Consider the following 26,334-nt stretch of genomic DNA (forward strand, 5'->3'; position numbering starts at 1 on the left):
CAGGACGAATCGGCAAAGAGTCTGCCAGAGATTTGTTTCTAGCCGTCCTCGTTTTTGCATATTTGTGTTTTTAGTCTGCAGTGACATCTTGGTGGCTCCTGACAGCTTAAAGAAATTAAATTAAGAAATGAAATCTGTCTCGTCAAGTTTTGCAGTCGTGCTATCAACGCGTGCTTTCTTCCTCCTGGACGCGGTTCAGCTTTCAAAATGTCAAAGTCACACAAATCTAAATCAAAACTGATTACCCTCCAGAAAAAAATGACTAAATAAGCTGTATTTTGGGGTTTTGTTTCTTGATATTGCATAAAAATAACAATTTAATTTTCAACATAGTTTAATTTAAGAGAACAGATCTGATATTGTTTACACCTGATATGTGAAGATTGTGAGAGTGTAGTGAAATGGTTGTGTGATAAGGCATTTGATAAAGGCTATTTTTTTTATATTGACAGTTGATGATGAAAAGTACCATGTCCAATCTTTTTTTTTTTTTTGGTATTAATTTGCACACCCACCCCGGTAATAACATCACAACAGTCATCAGTAATTTAGCCTAACCAGACTCCTCCAGCTGCAGCTGAGTAGGAGGTGTAGCTCGCTATGCTAACAGCTCATTTGCAAATTAAGATTTTTTTTTGGTAGAATCAGAATGTTAAATGAGTGACACATTTTTGGAAAAACATTTGAGTCGCACAGCCATAAAACTCAGATCAGAACTGTTTTATGGCATCTTAATGTGGGTTTGTCTGGTAGCTTGAGAAGATGAACCTTTGTTGCAATTATTGTTTGAGCTCATTGAACTAGGACACTAAGTTTGCCATGTTTCTTTTCATGTGTCAAATAGTTTCTCTTGTAAGTTTCCCAGACATGGATCGAGTTATTTCCAACTAAAGAGGCCCTTCCTTTTAAATGAAACCAACTCTAAATATAAGATTTAAGCTTATTCTGTTTTTCCAATCAGGCAGGTTTGAATTCAGAACGAGATCGAGAGAAATCAACAAAAACACTTTTGTTCTTTTTCCATCTTACATCCTTGTTTAGGCCTCGACCATCTAAGTTCCTGTCCACATGTTATGATACAATGTCAATTATCTAACTCAGTCCCTGTTCAGGAAACTGGATCCACCGCTGTAACCACCATGTTAAGCAGAGTGAGTTGTTTCCCACTACGTCCACCTTGACTTGAGAATGTACAGTGCTGTATGTGAAAGGTAGCAGTTCGAAGAGATCATTGAAAGAGCCAACACATTATTTCTTTTGTTTCTTTTCAATTTTTTAAACAGAATATGCAGAAGTATTGCAAAAAATATCTGACAATCATCAGGGTTTTTTGTAGGGAATTATGATGCGAGTTCCCTGGCTGGCAAACAGTTTTAAAAATATCACTGTTGGGTTTCTTTCCCCCGCTTTCTCTGGTTTTCAAAATAAAGATGATTTCCATATATGCACATTGTTGTTCTGTTTTATGCTCATCACACATAAATGACTCATCAGTTACTTAACAGCGTCAGTTTAAACATATACAGTGACAATGAAAGGTTACAAACATCTTGATAAGAATGTGTTTCAGTCCTTCAGAGGAGCTTGTCAGCCTGCGTACGACCCATCCTTAAAATTAGCGTAATATTTCATTTTTACTGAAAAGAGCCCTCTGTGTCACTGCTTTCCCTCATATGGCTTCTCCTTTCTCTGACCTTTTTAACTAATGCTGCTACAGCCGTGGAAAGAGGGCAGAGCACGTGTATCTCTCTGCTCCTTAAAAGGAGTTGTTTCAGAGAGGTGCGGATTCCTGCACACTGTTTTTGAGTCTCATTCACTCACTTGTCTTATCAAAGCCTTTTACAGGTTAGATAGGATTGCAAATTTGTAATATCACTTTTTCATAATTGCAATTTAAATCCCAAGAGAAATCGTGCCATGTTACCTTTCCTCTGGCAGTGATGTGTTCCTCAGCTGTCCAGCAGTGAGCACTCTACTTTCTAACTAACATTACACCTCAGTGCAACATGAAGACAAACTGATCAAAAGCTAAGCAATGTTAAATAAATGATTATCAGGTCTGAGGTAAACAAATTCACAAATAATGCTTAGTTTGATAAAGCTGCGAGGAAGCAAACATACTTGATCACCACATCAACTTCTCACTCATAAAAATGTTTTGTAAAACTGTCTCTGAAAAACTTTCCTATGATTGTCTAAACCCTCTACTGCATTGACCCAAGTGTCCCTCATCTGGAAAGATGCAGATCAGTGGTTCCCAAACTCATTTTTGTTAATCAACCCTTTCACTCTCACTCCGTCACACAGATCTACTGTTTCTTTTCCGGTTTGCTTTTAAAATCATAAAGAGACAAGGCTCTCTTGGTATATTAACAATAAATTTGGGAGTGAGACATTTTTCTTTTTATTTTGGATTTGATTATTTGAGTTAACTGATTATGAACAAGTCTCAATTTCAAGCTGCTCTAAGTGTTTTCCTCGTTTTGGCTAACTTTCTGTCCCTTTTTGTGCAAACAGGAGGATCCTGTTCTCTGTCCTGATTGGATAAAATGGGCAGGGATCCCAGATAATGTATTTTCTCAAGGAGAGACACAGGTTACTGACCAAACACTCTATAACAGTGATTACTGTTCAAATAACAAAAATACAGTTTATCACTTACAGCAGCTTTAATACTGATGACCTAAATAAGCAAACAAGACCATCAGAGAAAAGATTGGCTACTTTTGTGTAGTTGTTCAAACTCTACGGGACAGATTCTGACTTTTCCAGGTTGGATAAGTCATAAAATTAAAATGATTTGTTGTGGCTGAGAGCTGAGGATGAATTGAGGAGTCTCACAGCCCGAGGAAAGAAGCTGCTCTGAAGAAATAAACACAAGTTGCTTGTAGCAGCTTTGAGCTGTTTTTCTTTTCTTCCCTTTCAAAAAGAGATCTGTTGTACTCATTTTGCTTTCTGAACAAATCTTTCTAACCTGCATCTTTACAGTCGTGTGAGGATCACGGGACACTTGTTTGTTCCTAATCTTGTTAAACTTCATGTTTTTTTGCCCCTGTTCATACACCCACTCGTCCCTTATGCCCTTCAGAACACCTGAAGACCTGACAGTATTCGAAAATATTATTTGTCCCAGACCAGATGTTCATCTTGTAATATATATTTGCAAATATATCTGGTTTAAAATAAGTCAGTATTATTTATAATTAAAATATTTCATCCTGTACCCCTGTCCCTCTCTCTACTGATATAGAAAAAATTAATATGATCATATATATGCAACAAAAAGTGCTTCAGCTCGTGCTGATTACTTTCACTGCTTTTTCAACTACAGCTTGCCTTTCAGAGCTCCCATGACACTGTGGAGCCGAGAACAGTCTCGATAAGCCACCAGGCCACCTTGGTTAGCCCAGCGGTCTGCTCCTTTACACTCGGTGTAAGGCTGGTGGTAGGTCAGTTCAGTCTGCTGATCCGGTTCTCCAGAGCTGGACTGTAGACACTTAGCCAGGTCCACCACTCCCCCTCCGAGGGCTCGGAGCAGGACGTGAGGGGCGCAGGAGTCCCACTTAAAGGTGCTTCCCTCTGAGAGGACGTAAACATCAGCCAGGCCCTGAATGACACACAGGATCTTGAAGCCGGCTCCAGAGGCATACATCAGCTTGTCAGGGCCGCAGAGCGAGGTCAGGGCTTCCTTCACCACCTGCTTCTCACTGGAGCTCAGCACCACAGACAGCCCGCCCCCAGTTCCGTCTTTTGGCCGGGACTCTGAGCAGGCGTTGACGCTGCCGTAGGACACCCCCCAGAAATGCTTCCCCCTCCAGCTGTGAAAGCAAGTCATCAGTGGTGGGTTGAGAATATTTTACTTGTGGGAACAGAAAAAGCCCAAGATGATACCAAAGATGACTGACAGTTCATTTCTTCACTCAAACGTCAACATTAACCAACATTTCACCACCAACTGAAAAACACGTCTGTCAAATATTGACAAAAACAGTTTACTGGGTGAAGTTATCATCACTTTTTAGGATGAGCTTGTTAGGGAACAGTTGATAATTTACACATCCAGCAGATACGAATAAACATCGTTATTCATTTTGATAGTGTGTGGACCTTTATTCATGTTTTTCAATTTTTTATCTTTTATTGGTCCTTTAAGCTTAAAATCTGACCATGCATCAACTTTAGAACATCTTGGTTACACAGCTGCTCACAAAGTTCAGGTAATAAGTCACCTCATCATCTGAACACTCCCCCCAGTTTTGAGATTGACCTGACACGTGGAGAATCTGGTCAGACTCAAACTGGAAAAAACGCTCTCATAATGTGAGTTCTGGCCGTGTGAGGCGAAGAGAAAAAGATCCAGAGATAAAGGCAGAGAAAGTGGACAGTACACACAGTACAGATATACAAAGACACTGATATATATAATGCCCTTTCAGACATGCAGCTCCTTTATATAAATAAGATGAAAATCTTTTTGGCTGAATAAAGTGCCCGAGCTGCAAGTCACAGCTGTCACCTATCTAGGTTGGACTGTATGAAAGTCTGAAATGAGAGGTAACATACGCATAAGAGTGTAACATGAATATAATTTTAGGATCTGTTGAGTATATATTTGCGAGAGAAAGAAAATAATGTATTGAAAATATCTGTTATTAGGTTAAAAAAGTATTTCACCGCTGGAAAGATGGCCCTTGCATAAAACTTGGCTGTCCAAGCAGTAGAAAGACGCAAATATTTCCATTTTGAAACAGGACACAGTAAGAGGTAGCCACTTTATTAGGAACACTATACAACTATTGCTATAAAGTCTCTGATGCCTATGATGTTTTTTGGAAATTGTAAGAGGTGTTCATTGAATTATTGAGGTTACTTTCACAACACGTGTTCTTCTTTAACATCATTCCTTCTGTCACTTTTTTGCAGCTTACTTTTCTCATTCATACTTTCAGAAATACCCTGGGAAACTGTCCTCATTTAAAATAATGGACAGACAACTCAGAAATTCAATATTTTCATACTTTTTCAACTTTTCAACTTAAGCCTGTTCAAATAGGCGATTGATTTCATTCCCATTGCCTGTAGCCGAGTTCCTTTCTGCTTTTTTTTTTCCTGGTGTCGCATGTTTTTTTTAATGACAAATGGGGTGGAAAACAGGCAACAGTAGAAAGCAGCATCACATACTTCATCAGACTGCATCCAGAAGACGTTCAAACTTGTTTTTAAAAAGTCTTCTTCAATAACATTTTGTGTTAGACACACTGTTTTTTCCTGAGTTGATGATGGCAGTAGCTAAGGAATGAAACATCTGTTGTTTATAGTTTATTACATATGATTAAGGAGGTCTCTTCACAGTGAAATAAATCAATGTGAGCTGTTTGAATGTTTGAACCTGTCAGAAGCTCAAGGGTAGAAGAGGAAATGTGTTTTCTGTCTTAACTCACCGTCCACCTGCTGGGTCCTTGTAGTTGAACGGCTGGTTGATGACGCCCATGACCGGTTCGCCTGTGCTGCGGAGATAAACCCCGATCAGGACCAAAGCACAGTGAAGACCTGAAGGAAACAGGTGTCCCTCCTCCAGCACCTCCTCTCGGCCCTCTATGTACTGGCTGGTTGCATCTTAATGAAAAACAAGGGACAAACAGTTCTCACTGAAGCTCTACTCTCCGCAGGAATCAGTTTCTGGATCAAAGGACAACATCCAGCCTTTCACCTATGGGGTCGATCCAGATGCCGAGCTCAGAGGGGCTGAGAGGCACCGTCAGACCGTCTGTGTTGGCGTCGATGGTCGCCGGGTCTTGGTGGATCGCTCGAGCCAGCAGAGATGCCGCCGTTTGGTCACCATCCAGCACTGAGGCCAGCAGAGCGGCGGTCTCCACCTCTGTACCGCACACTGTGACCGTCACACTCTCTCCTGGTGACACAGAGCCAATGAGGCAACAAATGTCTTTAAATATTGACACAGGCAATATGCAGCATTATTAAATATTTAGACAGTGACGCGCTGATTATTTTGGATGAAAGATGATTCAGTCAGTGTGAGGTTCAAGTGCAGATCGTCATATAAAGGTGGAGTGATTGTTATCATAAATCCAGAATAAGAATCAAAAACAGGTTTACTGCCAAATAGCTTTTCAGATAAGAGGAATTTGTTTTGCCAGATACAAACATGTAAACAACAACTGCAGCAGTGGAGGAGCACAGTGGCAAGAATGAAGTCATACTGGGCAGGTGAGTGTGTGAACAGGGCGTTTTTGAAATAGAGATCAGTGCTCTCAGTGAACTACTCTGATTTAAACAAAAAGCCTATCAACAGAAAATTAATCTGCACATATTTGATGATCGCTCAATCATTTAAGTCATTTATTACACAAAAAGGTCAAACAATCTCTGGTATAGTCTTCTCAAATACGACAAATTGTTGCTTTTCTTTGTCTTATGTGATCCTGGACTGAATATCTTGTGTTGAACAAAACAAACATTTTTCATGTTAAGACCCATCACAGAAGTAGCTAATAAAGCAGGACCTGCCTTTGTTGATTCAGTACTTTCATGCTGTAAATCCTCAAACAATACCGAAACCAAAAAAAAAAAAGAAGACGGACATGCAGTAACGAGTCGCTTTACCTTTGCAAAGGAGTTCAAAGTACAGTCTGTATGTGAGGAAACAGCCAGCAGTAGTGAGGAAGGAGAACGCGAGCTATAAAATCAAGAATGTTGCTGTCACCTTGTTGATTCAAGTCTCTTGAATTGACATTACGCATTTTGTCTGTTATAACTGCTTGCAAATATTTGTTTTATAGGTGGGTTAAGGCAAGTGAAATGACTGATCAAACTCTTATTATTATTATTTATTTTGCAGGTTGCAAGCTAATTGCCTCTTCCTGTTAGACCTGAGTAATGCAGCACTATTGGTCAAATTCACAAGGCATCACAAGCTTTTTGTGTACTTTGATGTCTAAATACGTACAGGTCAGCAGGTCTGCCAACATTAGCTGGTTCCAGCTTCTTAAATGTGAGGATTCGCTGCTTTTCTTTGTCATTTATAATAGTAAATGAAGAGTCTTTGTGTTTTGGACTGTTGTTCTCCAGAGAGACCTAAAACCAGAGGAGGACCAGATGAACACATAGTGTGTTTAGTGTAATAGTAAGTCATAATTACCAAGCCCATTTTCAAACTTATTGGACTCCTCTCCATGAATGAAGCCGACCATCTCAGGGAACTGAACACAAACAGACAGGACATGATTACCATCCAACACACAGTCCAGCTCCACCTTATTCAGACGGTTTGACTTCTCCTACCTGAACACCGACATCATGCCGGATCATCTCCTGGATCACCACGTCAGCGAGTGTCTTGAAGTCCTGGACGAACTTCTTGTTCTTGTCGTCTCCAGTCTTCTCTTGTACGAGCAGCTGAAAGAGGGGAGCCTCCTGCCTGCAGACCCGAGCCACGTTCGCCGCTTTCTCAGCCACCCGGAGCAGCAGCCTCAGCAGGTCAGCCATGCCTGAACAGATGTAACAGAAGTGAGGGTTTAGTCAACACAGAGATGGAAACTCTATGTGTGAGAGAGTGAGAGAAAAAAAGAGATGAGGCAGGTCACACATTCACACACTGAGCTAATTATAGCCTCCAAATGAAAACAGGGCATTTCTGAAAAAAGACAAGTGTGTGAAGGAGGGATGTGGCTTCTGGTCTCTGCATATGAAGCGAGAGAGAACAGATATGCAGCTCACAGTCCTCTCCACAAACACGTTTACACTTCTAGATAATTAATTAGAAAGTATGCAAAACTTTATAACTGAACTGTACAGGCATTTCTAGTGTGAAAAAAAACCAAGAAGCAGAATATTGTCTGTAGAAAGTGACTACTGAGATCCACCTACACACTGCTGAGGGCTGGTAGTAATGTCAGAGGATAATAACAGTACCTGTATCTCCTCTGAGCATTAAAAAAACATGAAAACTAATATAAATGTAGCTGTTCTGACTTGTAACTACACACAACTTTACTCCTGTAAACTAACTATGTTCTCGTCAAAGCGCCTAGCATCCCAATGAGCGTGTTTGCTAGCGTTTAGCTTAGCATGCGTGAGGTGAGATACTGTAGCAAAGGAATTTAAACGTCAGAGGACAGAAAAACAGTGTGAAATGACTGAAACCTTACCAAAACCAATGCACACACTGCTTATTTTCCAGCCGGCAGTCGCTCTCGGTTGCTGTGTTTTTCAGTCCGCCTCACAGTCACTAAACGCGGATGTTTTAGTGCAAAAAGGACGGTGAATTTCAGTAAAACACTGGGATTAAAGCAATTAACAGTGGGCTCCGTCTGCTCTGGTTTCTTTACGTCAGTGAGTTTCCTATCGCAGATTCGCAGGAAGGGCGGACGCTCTCCTCACATCTAGGCCGCCGAGCACAAGGTTCAGACAGGCGCGTCGCTGCACAGAGCACGGTGAGCGTATTCTACAAGGTGCGGACAACAGGATGTGGAGCCGCGGTGCGTTCAACTGCACATGCGACGTTCAAGCTTCCCTGGGAATTGTAGGGTGATTTCAGGTAAAGTGGGACAGTGTCAGTGATGGAGAGTAACTAAGTACATGTACTTCGGTACTTGTACTTCTCTACAATTTTGAGGTACTTGTACTTCACTTTAGTATTTCCGTGTTCTGCTACTTACACTTCCACTCCACTACATTTTGAACGCAAATATAGCTCTTTTACTCAGTTTATTTGATAACTTTAGCTACTGGTTACTTTTCAAATTCCTGGATCAGAGCCAAAGAAGCACATTTTTATATTGCTTTATTTTATTGGAAATCAGATTAAAAAAACACACCGAATTGATTGAGATAATCAGAAAAAATATGAATATCTGATCTGATCAGCCCAGGCTGATAATCAATTGACCGATGTTAACAGTACATACATGTAAATAAATGTATGATTTACTTTTAGTTTAACTTTTGATACTTAAGTACATCTAATATCAGATACTTTTTGAAATATGGGAAAAGGGGCCCTCGATGGCCTCTCATATTGGCACATTTTGCAGTATAATGTGCATAGCTGCAACCTCAAAATCAATGGTTTATGTGTTGATCACTGGGCTTATGATGTGGGTTAGTAACACTGGGACAACATTGAAGTCGTTTAGTTTTTAATGTGGATTTATTTGTTATTTATTTTCAGAAATTCTACTAATGTGAACATAGGAATAACAAAAGATTTAGATGTTGAACATTTTTGGTTGTTGTTATTATAGTATATATATATAATATATATATGTAGAATCCCCACTGAGTAAGATATGTACATTCAGTGGTCAAATAGCCCTCAATCCTATTCTTATAATCGTCCATACTTCACAAATTATCAAGTTTAAGGTGACTCTGTAGCTCACACCGTGATGAGCGTGCAAAAGCCTTCCAAGCACTTCCACCAATCATTCCATAACAGCATTTCATTTGTCTGCGTGCTTACCATGGGGTTTGCTGAGTGCAACCATTTTAGAAGTAATACCACAGCTAGGCTTATTGTCCAAAAGAGAGTCAGCAAAAAACTCTCAAATTTGTTTTAAAATTTGTTAAAATATCAGTTTATTAGCATTGTCAGTGAGTTTATAACATCTGGAAATGGTAAATAAACCTCCATCTCAGTGAGAAGTTACTGTTCGTGTAATATCAGAGGGCCAAAGTGTTCAGAAGGGTGGTGACTTATTGCCAGGAAACACATTTCATAAATTGCCAAACCATATTGCCATGTTTAGCAATTGAGTTCCAGTAATCTTATCAACAGATTATTAGAGAGAAGAAAGGGAAACACTGTCTCCTCTCCCATCCTCTCTGCAGAGCTCACTGGTAACCTCCATGTGTTTTACTTTTGTCTTCTAAATATATAAATATTTTAACTCTTCAAAAAGGAAATATATTATTAAGGCACATTATGTTCTCCATAAAACCTAAATAACATCAATTCACTTGTTATGTACAGTATGGGTTCAAATATTTTTCTTTTAGTTTTACAGCGAAATGGCAAAAAATTAAATGTATTTGTGCATGTGTATCTCAAAGCTCCACATGCACCTCGAGCTCGTGCACCTACTTCAGCAGGGTGCATGCTAACACTTTAAGCTTAGCAGCTACCGTAAAGATTTTTGCTCAAAAACATGGTGTAAGTAATGTCTTTTCAAATCAACTTGGGATCTAGAGGTTTCCGGAGACTTTGATTACATCTGATGAGCTGTATGGAGCCATTTTATGTTTTGGGGGTTTTTTTTAGTTGTTTTTTTAACATTTCAAAATAAGTCCCCATCTACTTCAGTTGTTTAGGAGAGTGCTGCATCACTGTGTGTGTGTGTGTGTGTGTGTGTGTGTGTGTGTATGTGTGTGTGCAGCTCCAGAAATGTTTGGTTGACTATGAAACTTTACCTGACTTTTCATTGGCATGGGGGTGAGTAGATAATGACTGTATTTTCATTTTTGGGTGAACTTATCCTTTAAACACAGTTTTTTTTGCTATGAATCTGTAGTCGATGTTCATAAAAGCACTTATTTTTTCTCAGTGTCTGTGTGTACCTTACTGTTGATATAACTACTGAACATTTTTTTTCTAACTAGCCTACAAATCTTTTCTACATATTCACAAACTTCACATACGCTGCATTCTGTAGACATTTGCATTTTTCTTTCACTGTGTATGAAGTACTGAGTGTGCTAAACATTATCTGAACTAATCACAAGTCAAATAATCCATTCACACAGTGTGGAGTGGTGTGGACAGACATCAAGTGGCAGGAAAAAGCACCCATTAGTTACTTATATAGGCTCTCACAGACGTTCAGACTGCTGGAAGAAATGGAGAAACTCGATTCCAGTGAAATGACACATTTTAAGAGCAAATGTTTGTTGGTCAAGGCTCTGACCACGGATATCCATTAGTCGACCATTACGTGGTGCACGGCAGATGAGTAGCTGCCATGTGGTTGATCAATACAGTTAAGTGTCTACTGTGAACTGGGCGAGGCAGTAAACACTGCTGAATAAGCCATCAGTTGCATTCAGGATCCTTACAAGACAGAGGTGTTCCTTCAGATGAAGGTAAGAGAGAGTAGTTAACAGTTTATTTTTATATATTTTACATCTATTCCTACATGATAATAACAAGTTAACTGCATGGATCATTTTACAAGGTATTAAATGTATAGAAACATACAGAAAAAACATGAGTGTGAGGTGGGATTGATTTGAGTTTGGGTTGTTTCAGGCTTCGAAGAACAATATGTCGGACCTAGAGAACGGCATGGTCACGATTATCCGAGTTTTCCACAAATACTCGGGTCACAAGTGCAAGCTGAAGAAAGCAGAGCTTAAAGAGCTGATCAACAATGAGATGAGTCAATTCATAAAGGTGAGTCATGGAACTAAATGTGGAAATATCAGCATGTATGTGGTATGTGTAATGCTTGTGATTACTTTTACCTATAATCTTACCTAAACAACTTAAAGATGATGGGCTGTTAATAAGCATGTGTCATTTTCATTTGTACTTTGAGACGACAGTACGCCACAGTTAAGATGTGTATTATTGTGTATCAGATACTTGAATATGTTGATAAAAAACACTGGTAGATGTTGTTGGGTCCATTTATTAGTCGGTTAATCTAAACTGAAGTATCATGACAACTATCGGGCGGATTGTCAGAAAGTTTTGCACAATTTTTGGCAACAATTTTGTTTGTAACAAGCTGTTTGACCTCATGGTGTCACGAGCATTTCAACAGACTTTTGGTTAAATTTACTGTCCATAATATCCTTCAAATGTTTCAGCTTCATGCACCAGATAGGAAATCATTCCTACCTGGTGCCATCAGACTTTACAACGCTCACTCCAAAACACACAAATAATTTTTGTGTATAAATCTATCTATCTATCTATCTATCTATCTATCTATCTATCTATCTATCTATCTATCTATCTATCTATCTATCTATCTATCTATCTATCTTTCTTTCTTTCTTTCTTTCTGTCTTTCTTTCTTTCTTTCTTTCTTTCTTTCTTTCTTTCTTTCTTTCTTTCTTTCTTTCTTTCTCCCTGTTCCTGCTGCACAGAAAATCCAAGACAGCGACACTCTGGATGAGCTCTTTGCGGACCTCGACCAGAACGGAGACCTGGAGATTGACTTCAAAGAGTTCATCGCCCTCATCGCCATGGTCACCTCAGCGTGTGAAGAACTCTTCGTGCCATAACACAGTGATTAGTTAGCATGTATAAACATTAATCATTAAAAACTTACTTATCACTCAAACAGAGTGTTTGTGATTTTTTTAAGAGCGTGTGAGAGTGGTTAGTGTACATAAACAAGGTGTCTGAGAAGGTTTTGACCAATTTTGATCTTTGTTACTTGTTTTATTTAATATTTGTTGGTATATAAAATAAAAATGTATGAAAACACATGAAAAAAACATACATTTACTACAACAAGGACACAGTGAAACTGGACTCTGTCAGTGTCATCCATCTACAGGCTGCATTTATGAATCAATTCCAGTCTGTAATGTGTCCTAAGAAAACCTATTTTACACTTAAAGGTGCACTATGTCATTTTGGGGAAGAAATTATAGAACAGAAAGATCTTCAGTGACTGATTTTTTTTCTTTTTTTATGCCTAAACAACCTGAATAAACAAACTGACCTTAAAGGATGACACAGTGTTCTGGGACCTTATTTTCCTCTGAGAACAGCTTGATTATTCAGTTATGGAAAAAATGAATCTTTCTGAGTTTGTATTATTACCTAATTAACATTTTAAATATCAAAATTATGAATTTGAATTCCTTCTCAAAAACTATATAGTGTCCCTTTAATCCATCCAAATAATAAGTACACTGCAACAGCATTTTTATGTTAAAGCAACATTATGTAGATATTGTTTTTTGTGTGATTTGGTTGCAACACCACTGTCGTGAATACAAATCCCAGGTCTATAACAGTTTTTGAGATGTAATGTAGGTGTTAACTATAAACAAAACTCATTATGTCATAACAATGTTATGTGTTGAAAACTTGAATCTCGCAGTAAAAATGTATGTAGTCTGTGCGTGCCATTGCCTTATGTTTGTCAGCCTCTCGGTGGTGATTGACATCGTTCCAACACCAGTAGTTGGCAGAAAAATCAACACTCCAGATTCTGGAAATTGCATGCCCCTTTCCTTTAAAACTTTCTGTACAAACCAGGACATCTGCTGTCTGTCTTCTCTATGTCTCTGACCATCTCTCACTCATTAAGGGGGATGAGGCGCAACAGCACAGCGGACTGCACGCTAAAGTGCCAAAAAGAGGTTGTGATAACAACAAGGGTAAAAGATGTGAGAATGTGTTATATATCAGGAGAAATACAGGAGAACTGGTACTTTGGAAGGAAACCGGTAGAGGGCAAAGAAAAATGTGAGTCTCCCAGGAAAATCGTGAGGGTTGGCAAGTATGGTCTCAACGGCTGCTAACATGACTTTCTGTCTCCACTGCAGGTGCTGGTTGGCAGGTTAAGTGAACAAACAGCTCCCCCTTGTGGAGAATCTGCAGCCTGCTAAATATGAACGTGTGATTTTAAGAGTGTCTGTAACACACCAGCTCTAGGAGGTCCTTTACATCTCTAAAAGACATTTATTTTTCTTTCTGCCTCAGTTCTCTGTACGTAAAACTCTCTCAGATAAATGCAGCATTTCACAGTCTCATTTATGATTATGTATTTTCTGTCTCCAGATTTCAATTCGACACAGATTCACCGTCTCAGATTACACTCCATAAAATCCAGGATCTTCTTCCAGGAGTCTTCCTGGGCAGCAGCGTGAGGTGCCGTGTGGCCTCCCCACAGAGTCATCACTGCAGGAGAAAGAAAAACGGGCAGTAGTTATTATTCATGGTAGAACATATTCAATATTGCAATGAAAAATGTAATGACCACAAGCTTGAAAGAGGATTAAATGCAGCTCTGGGATGGGGCTCACCCTTTTTTGGTTTGACGCTCCACAGGGATATTCTTGCATTTGGTGTGTAAGGCGGCTCAATCAGGTGGCCAGCACCGGGGTACGACAAACGGGTGAAGAGCTGGGATTTACCTGCAGCACTCATGGTCTCCTCGATCTGATGACCAATAAAACATCACTCAATAACTTCACAGTGAGCCATAAACTAAAATAAAGTGCATACAAGAGCATTTAAGAGACACACAACAAAAACCACATAAGAAAACACTATTCTATACTATTTATCAAACATCATTTGTAATACTGGAAAAAACAAACAAACAGGAAAATAAGACAATCTACCAGGTTTGCGTTCTCTATGGCTGACGAACTCAGGTCATCTTCACCTACTATGTACATTAAAGGACAGGTGAGGCGCTCTACCTGCAAAAACACAAGATGTGATCCTGGAGTGAAGTTTCTCTCATTGATACATAATACTGATCTGCATATTGATTTGAGTGTTGTGTGTTGTGATCACCTTCACTATGCTCTCAGGGAGAAGGTTAGCAGGCAAGGAGACGTCTTTGAAACTGACGTAGCCCTGATCATCAAACGTCCAATACTTCTGCTCACTGAAAGACACGTTAACAGAGATATATATTTTCAAATCGTAAATCTTTTTAAAACAACCACCAAAAGCTACACACTGGACCTTTATATAACACCTGTAACTAGATCCGATTAGATCAGATGGATTCATGCAATAATTCAACAGTGATGTCTTAAAAACAATAATATCCACAAGTTGCGTCTTTAATTTACCTTTCAAAGTTGCCGCTCCTGCCCTCTGAATCTATGAGTTTTAAAGTACTTCCTATGGGGCCGTTGACACAAATCAAACAGGATGGCTGGAGAGGAGAACATAAATTGTCAAAAGTTAATGTGAACTTCATCCTACAAGCTAATCAGACTTAAAGGAAATATGCAGGGATTTCTAAAACAAACAAAGATAAATAGGTAATGTATAGACACATACGTTACAACAAATACATTACATTACAAACATAATCCCTCTCAATCATCACTGAGGACCCGCTACAAGTGTGTTTCTCGGGGTCAACCTTTGGCCAGTGGTGTGTAGTAGCATAGCGACCAGGTTACAGGTTACGCTGCTCTCTTGTGCAGATGTGGGGGTATGTTTATTTGTACTTTAAAACATAAACATATAAAAGAATCAGAAAATAACATTTTATTTCTCTGATTCACTGCTTTGTTCTCGCTAACACTGCTCCGTCTCTTCATTTGCTCGAACACCACCGCTCTCTCAGTGTAGTTGAGCAGGGGAGGAGGGGGAAACTTTATAAATGGTTTGTTTAACAGCAACCCATAATTCCTGCATTAATACCTTCAATAAAAGTAATTATCTACTTTTTGTTGCTTGACATGAGGTACCTATTCATTCTTATGAAACAGGTCTGATGTTTTACATACAAGGAGCTGTATGTATTGATCAAACTGTATTTATAATTGGATTACAGAGACAGACATACTTTGACACCAAGGTTAGTAGCAATTCGAAGAGTCAGGTAGACTCCAAAGGAGAGACCCATAACTCCAATTCTGCTGCCATCGACCTGAGGATGATCTTGAAGTAGCTGGAATGCTGACTGTCCAAACAAACAAATTGTGGATTTTGAGTGAATGACGAAATAATAAAGGTAAACATGAGCTTCTGTTTATGGGGCACGTGATGCAGAAAGAAATGGACAAAGCACAGCCATCTTCATCTCTCACCTTGAAGTATGAATCACCAACATTCATGCTGTTCTGTGGACCGGGCAAATCTTTGTGCCCTATGTAGGCAAGGGAGAGGCTAGCATAGCCTCTGGATGCAAACAGGGCGGAGCGGTACTCTATCAGTCCTCCACCCATACCCCACAGGTCCAACACGGCTGGAAATGGGCCTGGCCCTGCAGGAAATCAGTATAATAACAATGAGAATAAACTTTATTTATAAAGCACCTTACATAAGACAGTTACAAAGTGCTTTACAGCAGCGAACAAAACACAAAGCTACCTAGAATGGCAATCTCATAGCTCCGCCAAAGTCAAACAATCCCCTTTAATTCAGTCAAATAAAACATATTTTAAACTGCTTGGGTTTTTATTTGGATAGGTATCAAATTGTACTCACTCACAGAAAACAGCCACCTAAATGAAAATGTCAAAAAAATGCCCTATATTGCAATTTCAAAGAAAATGAGAAAAAGAAATCCTGTTTCTGTCCCTTTATCCGGTTCCATACCAAGAGCTGATAGGGTCTATTCTGGGTTGCGACCCATCCTTTATCCAAGTTTCGTGGAAATCCGTTTGGTAGCTTTTGTGTAATCTTGCCTACAAACCAACCAACCAACACAACAGACGGACACTGGCGAAAGACATTACCTCCTTGGTGGAGGTAATAAAACAAGCTAAAAGTCATAAAAACTACACACAAAAACACAAAGAGACTAAAACAGAATGCCATAAAGCAAATAAAACCTCCAAAAAGCTATTTTAAACAAAGTGTATGCTGCTCAGATGTCTTAAAACTTGTGAATGCTTCTAATCTTGTGCTCACCGGGCGGTAAAAACAACGTCCCCACAACTCCATTCTGCCGAATCTCTATTCTCTGCACGCCTGGTGCCATGTACCAGCGCTCTGTAGTTACGACAGCCAGCTCAGTGCTCTGTCCCTCACTGGGGGAAACGTGGCCCTCCAGTAAAGACATGAGCACAACGATTGGCGTCTCCACGTTCATTTTCCTCAGCCTGTGAAGAAAAGGACATTTGTTGTGACCGTTTATTGCAATGACAACGACAAACAATTTACTCTGGTACTTTGAGTGATGTGCTCAGGAAAAAATGTGTGACAACGACTTAAAACAAGACAATTTTAAGTGAAAACGAGTGGTTATGATTTGAAGGAAGCAGTCAGTAAGTTTTTGAGTTAGGCTGTGGTTGCATGTTATTGGATTATTAAAATGACCACTGTTTCCTGCTTGAACAACTGCAAGCTCCATCAGTAACAGAGTTTATTTAGAGATTTCAATCTTCACTACAAGTGTATAAGACAACAGACAGCTCGGTTCGATGCCAAAAACAATATTCTCTGTAGCTCTCAGAGAGCTTCTTTTCATCACCTGCCTTAAACCTTCTCTTGCACCAGGAGCTGGCTGCAGTGCCCAGAACAGTCCCATTGGCTCACAGCCCAAATATGAACCCCCGACTGAATGATCCCGGGTCACTGTTGAGGGGACAAAGAGGAGAGGTTAGCAACTGCCTGCATAAAAGTCTAAATGGTTGAAATAATCAGATTTTTTAAAGCTGCATCCACAATAAACAGAATAAATGTTGTAACTCTCATGACTTATTATTTTTTTATACAACTTTACACTACAAACCTGCAGCTGCAAAGTTAAAAATATAAAAGCAAAAATGGTAACTGTAATTAAATACAATTAATCATGCCAACATTTCCAACATTTATTGGAACCATTGTTTGTCTATAATCCTCCTCCTGTGTTTTCTTTCAGCAGCTGTATAAAATCAAAACATTAAATGTGCAGTAAGAGATTCTGGAGAATGATGGTTTGTTGTTGAGTCTCATTCCCAGGTCTTCAAATACTGACGCCTTGGGACACCCGGCCACCTGGGAACGAGACTCAATAATCAGCTACCTTCCTCCAGAATTCCTAACGTGCACTAACTTGACAGCCGACAAAATTATCAAGCTCAGATTACAACACACATATAGGTAGTGTGACTTCATCCTCTGCTCAGGACACCATTACTCCACTACAGTATATCTGTACATTAAAAATCTCATATATTTAGCCTTTAAATCTGAGGTAATTGCATCATCAGGGAAAATACTGTACTACAAAACTCAGTGTAACTCACAGTTGACAGTGCCATCTGCATTCGTATTGTAATGTGCAAATGACTCCCACAGGTCACCCTCCTCACTCTGCATCCGTGCACGAACTGTGACGGGACTGTGTGGCGGCAGGAAACGTCCTTTAATGCTGATCTGTTCATCTATGAGGCCGCGAACGGGAGCTGCAGTCAGGAGGGGGGCTTGTCTAAAGCTGCTCTTCCACCGAACTCCACCTAAAAGAAAGAAATACTTGAGACCTTTGAAGCATTTGTGGGAGATATTTTGCTAATGTTTGCTCTTGCCTACATATGAGTTTATTTTATTCATGTATACAGTTAAAAGTGTTTAAAGTGATGGGGACTTCAATCATTTAACACTTTCCCCACGTACACACCTATCAGGAGTTTATTGCCTATCTCAAGGACACTTGATAAGTGGACAACAAGGAGGAATTAAATCACTACCCTTTAAATCAATAGCTAACGATGCTACAATGAGTAGGCACGTGTGCTGTATGTGTAGAAGTTGTTGAGAGAATAGTATGTATGTTTAGGAATGCTATACCTTGAAATGTGTTCAACTTTCCCTTTAAAAAGACCCAGGTTTAGCAACTTAAACTAATGATCTGTTCCGGCCCCTGGTCTGACTTCCCATTAAACTCTCCAGATGTCTCACTAACAAACACTTGGTGGAGAAAACATAACCTCCTTGGTGAGTGTGGCAGTTTACAAAAAGAATTACAGTTGCTGTTATTACACAGGGGTGAATCAACCAAACAGTCATAGGCAAGTCCAGGAGATCATTCACAGACTGCTGTACTCAGACACAAGCTCAGACACAATAACCCATTTGAAAAACACAAAGAAAGAATGAAAAACATTCTTACCCACAGCACGATGCAAACATGCCAGGTTCCTGTGTACTCTGATGCATGTGATCATCTTCATTTCTATGAGCTGCCGTATTGTTGTCACACTCAAATGTGCTCTGACCATCGTGGTGTTTCTGTCTGCTCTAGGAAAAGGAATGAGTAGAGATCAAACTTGTGTCACTTTCCATTCAGAGTTAAATATTAAACCTTACAACTGATCCGAGGGCGAGCTCCACACTCAGCTGCAGGAATTTCTCAGGCTAAGATCTGCCCCCTGTCGACCTTAGACCTTTGTCCTGAATAACGCCTCAGCAAAGTATGGCAACACAAAGCAGATGTGAGAAGCTGCTTCATGACTGATTAAGCCCTGAAACAAGTGGATTTTTCCAGTTTGGCTGCAGGTTTGAGCCAGTCTTACAGTATGTTATGATGTACTAAATATATCCTAAAACAGTTCAGTCCTGCACTCACTAAAGTAGGAGAAAATGCTTCAGAAGTATTTGAAGTGCGTGTACTGCAAGTATAGACAGACTACTCCCCCTCTCAAGCATTTCCAAGTCGTATTTTTGTTGGCATTGCTGTCCCGAAGACAAAGTTGTTTTCACCACACCACAGGAAAAAAAACATCATTTTATTCATTCATTTAGTCTTTAATGGAGACGTTAAAGCAGATAAAAATGGTGCTGGTCCGCCAGCCTGACTGAACTGCCAGACTGTCTTTTTATTGAAAGTGAGGTGTTTGGGAAACCAATCTCAATGATGATGATATCATTATTCTATTGCCATTTCATTGTCATTTCAACATTTAATTAAAGCTACAGACTTGTTTATTGAGTGTTTATTAAATCAAAACAGTTTTTTTTTGTTTGATTTAATAAATCTAACATTTTATTCAGAGGTTTGTTCAGAATGATCCTGAGCATGACCAGGCGCTGAACCTAAAAGATGAAGTTTGGATGTCAGGAAATTGTAACAATATTGTTACATTGAGTGTTACAATGCATTAGAATTTTTGGAATGACTTCCCCTTTAGTCTTTTACACAACTGTACAGTAAATTGACCACATATTTTACATCATAGACAGGATTTTTCTTAAAGGATCCCACTGAATATCTCAGCAAATCTCTTCAAGATTTATGACAGTTTAAATACGGGGAAATTACCAATGCGTTATGTTCTTTGAGGTGACTTTCCCTTTAAATTTTTAAGGAACTGTACAGTAAAAATGACATAATATCTTACATGGGCACAGACAGGATCACTGTGAACAGGATTTCTCTGAGATTTTCACTCCTCTTCAAGAAATGTTTGATAAGAATTAAGATATTAACTATGTACAATACGGTTATTACTAAATGGTGGTGGTGACTTTCCCTTTAATATTGTTTTTTAAACACCCCACAATATAAAGTGACTTCAAATTGATCCCAGTCAGCATCACTCCTAAAAGGAGCTTAAGAGTTTTTAGGAGAGTTAAATAATACGAATTAATATTCAATGTGTTGCAACTTATTTGATCTTTTCCTTTAATGTTCTCCAAAATAAGAATGTTTTTACATTTTATGTATTAAAAGTCAAGAATATTCTGAGCAGAACTCCACTGGGACTCTCTGCGAACACATTAGGCTATAGAAATAGTTTATTATTGTTTTATATATGGATTTTTTTCATGTATTACAATGCGTATCTGCAGTGGAGATGAATGTATATGTATTTTATTTTCCGATCATAATATCGAACATGGATCTTAAATCTTCAGACTCGCTGTTTTTCTGTTTTCAAACAGAGAAAAACGCTTTCGCACAAGGCTGTCACGGAGGTTATCTGTGATTTAATCCTCACTGTGCACTAAATCAAATTATCTTACCACTCAGAATCCACCGTGATGTCAGAGAAAAGGCCATCTGAAAAGCGAAACTTTGAAGAAAACAAGGAAGCTGTGAAAAGAGGAGGGCTTGACCGGGCTGGACCGCTGCCATTACGCTGCCATTACGCTGGATGACGTTGATCTTGATCTTACTTACTGTGGCCACAATGTTTTTCATCATCAACCAGAGTTTTGATTAAACCGATTTTCTCTCTTTTGTTTCATAACAGCTTTACAAATTACCCAGCATGCAACTCTTTTAATGACATATACTTTTTTTTATGGAACGAGATGGGAAAATATCAGGATAACTTAGGTTTCATAGAAATGCATTCTCCATTTTAATGGACATGGCCTGTGAGCTTATTGATAGATCATTAATTTTTTTTATTTATTTATTTATTTTTTTACATTTTTTTGGTATGTTTTATTTTTTTAATCATCATTTATTAACCATTTATTAACCATGAAATTGTTCTGGTTCTCATTGTTCTTACTACTTTTGTCTGGCCAACTATTCAAAACCCAGAAAAAGTAAAACATTTTTAATCATTCTTAATAATTCAGCATTTTTTCATTCCACAATAAAACTTCTCTCAACCATATTTCCTATTTTTTTTTAATTGAAAAAAGTTACTTAAAAAAAAAAAAAAGAAAAGATTTTGAAACAGGTTCTGAAAACATTGAAATGTGACTGAAGAAATGCCTGTGGACAAATAAATGAGCGTCCTCATGTCTATCTTCATAGCTTAATAATAATCTGACTGATTCATTTTCATTTTTTAGCGCATTACGACATTTGGAACTACTGTCACGACTTCCTGGGGATAAAGGGAAGTGATTTCAAAATAAAAGAACAACCTAATAGTAAGTCTTGCATTTATAGAAAAAAATACCTTTTGATGGGTGAAAAACATCGTATATCCCGATGAGGATATTTTCTGCCGCGGTTGTTTGCAGAGAAGCAATTTCACAAGAAAACTAGTAAAGATTATCTCAATAACACATTTTAATTTGAAAATCAGGAGCCAGCTGTTAAGTTTTCCTTCCGGGTCCACCACTGTCACTTCCGTGTTGTTAGCACGACAGGCGACTACAAGGCCCAGTCCATTACCAGTGGAGTATTCAATAAATAAAGAGACCAAAAGGATTAATACAAAACACAGGAGTCTTTCTAATCCAGTCCTCAGGTCTGTATCAACTGTCTTTGTGTTTTGTAGAAACTGTTCACCTGCTGCTCCGAAAGAAAACAGCCATGCTAACAAGCTGTAACTTGTTCTAACGTTACCGAGAAAGAGACTTCAGAGTTGTTTCCACCCACAGTTTAATGTCTGTGTTAACTTGCCATTTATTTTCATTTTAATTGAACGTCACAGCGGCCTGGTTGTAGTTTAGTCACCCACGATACAATGCTAACACGCTCGAACTGGCTAATGTTAGCTAACCTTTGAGTGTCTGTTGGTGAACAACTAGCTGCTAGCCGGGCTAGCTTGGTCTGTAAATGCAGTATACGTGACACAGCCACGGCGAGAGACGTGTAGTGGTAATTAACTGGCTCGATATTCAACACAAGCGGATGTTTTTATACAGAGCTTTATGCTTGTTTTAACCCATATGTGATTAATGACAGCCTTTCTGTTGTTTTTACTTCATTTTACTTCATATCCCTCCTATAAACAAAGTCATTTTGGTACAGAAATGTCAATCTAGAGTTAGAGTGTCTCCATTACATAGATTGTGTGGAGAACATTAACATGTGATCAGTCAGTATGTATCTTGACCATAATTTACAATAAAATCGAGACTATAGGATCTACATCAAGATTGTTGTTCGTATTATGTTTGTGTAATTATTGCCCATATATAATGTGATCAGGCTTTTTAAACTCCGTTATCAGTAAGTAAGTATCAGTCTGGCTATAATCCTTGTTTCCCACTGTTTCTAAATTTAACTTTTCAGCTGTATTCAAAGTTCAGACTTGATATAGAATTGATTAAAAGGGACATGACTGTATTGGTTTCTGTTCCTGGACTAATGATTAGTAGTTGTTGACTCTGTAGGAGGAAGGCAAATAAAAGCTGTTTTAACCCCTTAAACTAATCACATGTTCTTTACACACCCAAAACCTGTTTTAAGTGTCACACAATAATTTCAAGGTAATAGAGGTTGTTACATTTTACTGTCTTTCATAGAGCTCCAGTGCTTAGTTTACCTGAGTTTTTCCAAACACCTTAACCGGATGTAACACCAAAATGTAATGCTCCTTTTGATTTAAGCCTTCCATCTGTAAAGATGAGGAGTCAGCTGTTTTGAAACTACCTCACAGAAAAGTGGCTGGCTCTTTCTATTGTTACTGATATAGCTATAATGCTACAGTTATTGTTAGTGCTGCACAATTAATTGCAATATTATCGAAATTGCAACATGGCCAGGTGCAATATCCCAATCACAAGAAGCTGCAATGTTTTTATAAAAGTAAAATGTGTGACAAAACAGCATCATGATGTGAAGTGCTGTAGTTCTGCAGAGATGCCCTGGTCTACAAATTTTGTTCTCCAGATGTAAGAAAACATGTTTTTTATCCAGACCGAACAAATGTCACATCATGATTTTCAGTGAAAATGAAAATTGTGATGCAAAAATGATCATTTCCTCTCATTGTGAATCAAATCGCAATTACAATTTATGCCAAAAGAAGCACAATATGATATTTTGTTTTACGCTATCAGTGCATCCCTGTGTCTGTGTAATAAAGCTGTTGGGCTACATTTCAAAACTCAATACATGATATATATTAATATGTATGATGTAACTTTCTGTGTTTCAGATATTGTGATCACACGCAGGTCACACTGGAAGGGCCAGCTGTTAACAGCCGGGGCCAGCTGTTAGCATCCTTTGGGCCTGTACGTGTAACATCAGTCCACCATGGCCAGTAACTTCCGCAGCTACATCTGGGACCCGGTCCTCATTGTGAGTCAGATTGTGTTGATGCAGTGCATCTACTACAGCTTCTTGGGCCTGTGGATGGCTGGAGTGGACAGTCTGGTGCAAAGTCATCGGTCACTGGACCAGATCTTCAGCTATGAAGTAAGTTAGAAGATCTCTGTGACCATCTGACCTTTTATTGTGGCACGTTTATACACTCCTGAGATGGTATTTAAATCTTTGCTCTGCTTTGGCAGGTCCTTGGTTTTGCAACACTGCAGGGCCGGCTCTCAATGATGGCATTCATCTTGAACTCTCTTACCTGGTAAGCAATTTCTTTTTTCTCCACACAGCAGCAAGCAGTTGAAAAACAACAGCCCAATCCCAATGTCCTTACTCACAGACTTCCAGACTTTGAAGTGCGTTCCCGGAAGTCAAAGTTGGTTTAGGTCTGTCCTCCTGTCAAACTATCAAGTGCATGAGGGCTCTCTTGCAGAGATTTCGAGCCCTTTATGGCCACTCTCCATAAGTCTGCATTTTTGCGGACTTTGTCTGAGGGAATTACCCACAGCTCATAGCATTGTAATGTTAAACAAGCGGTTACTTTGGGTTGATAATCAAGATGAGAGTGCTCTTGAATATCTGAATAATTACATTATTTTATGTTTTTTCCTTCACAAACAGAAATTGTCTAGATCACTGTTTTAGATCACCCTTTCTCCTTGGACTGCTTCTCTACTTAAAACACTCAGTTTATTAAAAAGCATAAACTAAGAAGCTTTTGTCACATCATCTTTTTTCTTTGAAGCCTCTCATTGAATATGTTTAGATTTATGTATATGTGTACTCCTGTTATTTGTTTGTATTATTATTATATATTTTAAAATGTAAAATAAAAAGTCCCAAAACCACAAGGGTAAAGTGAAATGCGTAAAGTGCTATACCATTCCTATTTATACCATTTCGGGCTCTCTTAGTCTCTCTAACTCACACTTACCAGATGACATCAGATAAGTCCATGAGGGTTAAGGGCTCAAGGCCTTATCAAGCTCGGCATCCTTGTGCCTCTCACCTGCGTCTGCTTCTATTGAGGATAGATCTGTAGTTCTTTACCGAAACAGACAGAAATGACTCTTATAATTGATTTGGTACATGACATAACTTGAACTTGAAAAGATTGAAAGACATCTTTTTATTCACACAAATTTGAAATTAAAATGAGCATGGCTGGTAACATAACTTTTCTGTTTCATTGTTCCTGCAGCGCCCTTGGCCTGTGGTTGTTCATCCGTCGAGGGAAACAGTGCCTTGACTTCACAGTCACCGTGCACTTCTTCCATATGATCGGCTGCTGGATCTATAACGCTCATCTTCCAGCTGCCCTGTCCTGGTGGCTCATCAATGTGGCCTGCATGGCGCTGATGGCTGTGATTGGAGAGTACTTGTGCATGCGGAGTGAGCTCAGGGCTATTCCAGTCAACAGTGGACCCAAATCTAACCTGTGAATTTTAAAATGACTCCACACTGAAAGTCTGTGGACGGTTAACCCGCAAAGACCTGGCTCAGAGGAGGTTTTTCACTGCTTGCAGAAGAAATACAGGATGAACCTTCATCAGCCTGGATGTTGGATTATCATCCATCTCCTCTTCAAGTGATACACCAGATGGACTGATCTATTTATTCATAGCTGTCCGATAAATGTTGGATGGTATTAACTCTGTAGCATATTAAGATATATGTTTTAATGCTTACAAAAGCAGGCTTCGGTTTACACATTTCTCTGAAACTAATGACTATAGATATGATTTTCTTTTCTTTGTAATTAAATTTTTTGTGTTCATTTTAAGTACATGAGCATTCCCTCATTTTTAGATTGAGAATATTTCTTCTTTTTTTTGTTATGTACACATTTGCACAAACGGCAAACGACCCAGTGAAACAAAGCAAATACAAAGCAGGAGAAGGTCAACAACAGACATTTCTCTTCAGACTTCACTTTATTGACACTCTTTGTGGTTTTGATATAAGTACAAGTTGGCTTGATTGGCAAACAACCGTGACCACTAGTTACAGGATAATTTGTTTTTAAAGTTCACTGGAATTTATGTGCAATGTGCAAAGTTACCCATCACCTCTTTCATCTTTTTTTTTGTATAGCTGCAGCTAGAAATTAAATGTTGGGCCACAGGTTCAGCGTTCAAACAGGTATACTGTAGTTTTCTGATATACAATAATCAATCATTATGTAAACCCAAATGTAGGAGAGACTTTTTATGCTTTATTATCTCATCACATAATTGGTTGAAAGTATAAAGTCTGGCTTATTTTTATATTTCTGGATGAGGTTTGTACATTCAGTCTTACAATGCTCCTTTTAAGCCATTCTTGTCAAGCTTGTACAGCACTACTCGCAGCCTGGGTTTGTTTGTTTCTGTCTCTTTATGTCATGATGTATTATGCAGGCGCGGTGGCCACATTGGGGACAGTTTTTGTCAGCCACCAGCTGTGTTCTGACAGCAGGATGTGTCTGTCTCCGAGAACACTTTCACTGTTTGTGGGGACGTGATGTGAGATGTAGTGAAATGTGCAGCACTGATGGTTTCTGGAACAATTCCAGCTCATATGACAATGGTTTTAAAACCCTGTCGAAATTAACTGGTTCTAATTATTATTCGAATATTACAGGTTCTGCAACACATCCACTTATATCCTTTTATCCTGTGTGGTGACTGTCAGCTTTAATAGTGTGGACTATGCAGTGTCTTGTTTTGAAATCAGGTTA

General features: G+C 38.9%; 4 protein-coding genes across 5 annotated transcripts; 2 read left to right on the forward strand and 2 right to left on the reverse strand.

Moving 5' to 3' along the window:
* Nucleotides 1-1,494: 1,494 nt before the first annotated feature.
* On the reverse strand, nucleotides 1,495-8,397 carry inpp1 (inositol polyphosphate-1-phosphatase). The gene is made up of 6 exons (XM_073467794.1): nucleotides 8,169-8,397; nucleotides 7,303-7,508; nucleotides 7,160-7,220; nucleotides 5,711-5,911; nucleotides 5,442-5,616; nucleotides 1,495-3,818 (listed from the first exon to the last, which is right to left on the reverse strand). Exons 2-6 carry the CDS (start codon nucleotides 7,504-7,506, stop codon nucleotides 3,326-3,328), a joined length of 1,134 nt encoding a protein of 377 aa, XP_073323895.1. The 5' UTR covers nucleotides 7,507-7,508; nucleotides 8,169-8,397; the 3' UTR covers nucleotides 1,495-3,325.
* A 2,850-nt stretch (nucleotides 8,398-11,247) lies between these two features.
* On the forward strand, nucleotides 11,248-12,294 carry LOC140998361 (protein S100-B-like). Its single transcript, XM_073468628.1, has 2 exons — nucleotides 11,248-11,407; nucleotides 12,109-12,294. Exons 1-2 carry the CDS (start codon nucleotides 11,279-11,281, stop codon nucleotides 12,244-12,246), a joined length of 267 nt encoding a protein of 88 aa, XP_073324729.1. The 5' UTR covers nucleotides 11,248-11,278; the 3' UTR covers nucleotides 12,247-12,294.
* Nucleotides 12,295-12,385: 91 nt separating this feature from the next.
* LOC140998360 (peroxisomal succinyl-coenzyme A thioesterase-like) lies at nucleotides 12,386-20,686 on the reverse strand. 2 transcript variants are annotated; one of them, XM_073468625.1, is made up of 12 exons: nucleotides 20,624-20,686; nucleotides 18,771-18,898; nucleotides 17,908-18,117; nucleotides 17,152-17,251; nucleotides 16,586-16,776; nucleotides 15,760-15,935; nucleotides 15,516-15,632; nucleotides 14,788-14,873; nucleotides 14,504-14,597; nucleotides 14,326-14,406; nucleotides 14,005-14,140; nucleotides 12,386-13,879 (listed from the first exon to the last, which is right to left on the reverse strand). In XM_073468625.1, exons 2-12 carry the CDS (start codon nucleotides 18,877-18,879, stop codon nucleotides 13,779-13,781), a joined length of 1,401 nt encoding a protein of 466 aa, XP_073324726.1. In that variant the 5' UTR covers nucleotides 18,880-18,898; nucleotides 20,624-20,686; the 3' UTR covers nucleotides 12,386-13,778. The 2 variants fall into 2 exon arrangements, with proteins under 2 accessions (XP_073324726.1, XP_073324728.1); XM_073468627.1 differs by having other exon boundaries at nucleotides 18,771-18,893; nucleotides 20,624-20,649.
* A 1,002-nt stretch (nucleotides 20,687-21,688) lies between these two features.
* sys1 (SYS1 golgi trafficking protein) lies at nucleotides 21,689-25,398 on the forward strand. The gene is made up of 4 exons (XM_073467396.1): nucleotides 21,689-21,813; nucleotides 23,452-23,714; nucleotides 23,810-23,877; nucleotides 24,817-25,398. The coding sequence occupies exons 2-4, from the start codon at nucleotides 23,553-23,555 to the stop codon at nucleotides 25,055-25,057; spliced, it is 471 nt and encodes a 156-aa protein (XP_073323497.1). The 5' UTR covers nucleotides 21,689-21,813; nucleotides 23,452-23,552; the 3' UTR covers nucleotides 25,058-25,398.
* Nucleotides 25,399-26,334: the final 936 nt, after the last annotated feature.

The sequence above is a fragment of the Pagrus major genome, chromosome 6, assembly GCF_040436345.1.
Source record: "Pagrus major chromosome 6, Pma_NU_1.0".
Taxonomy (NCBI): Eukaryota; Metazoa; Chordata; class Actinopteri; order Spariformes; family Sparidae; genus Pagrus; species Pagrus major.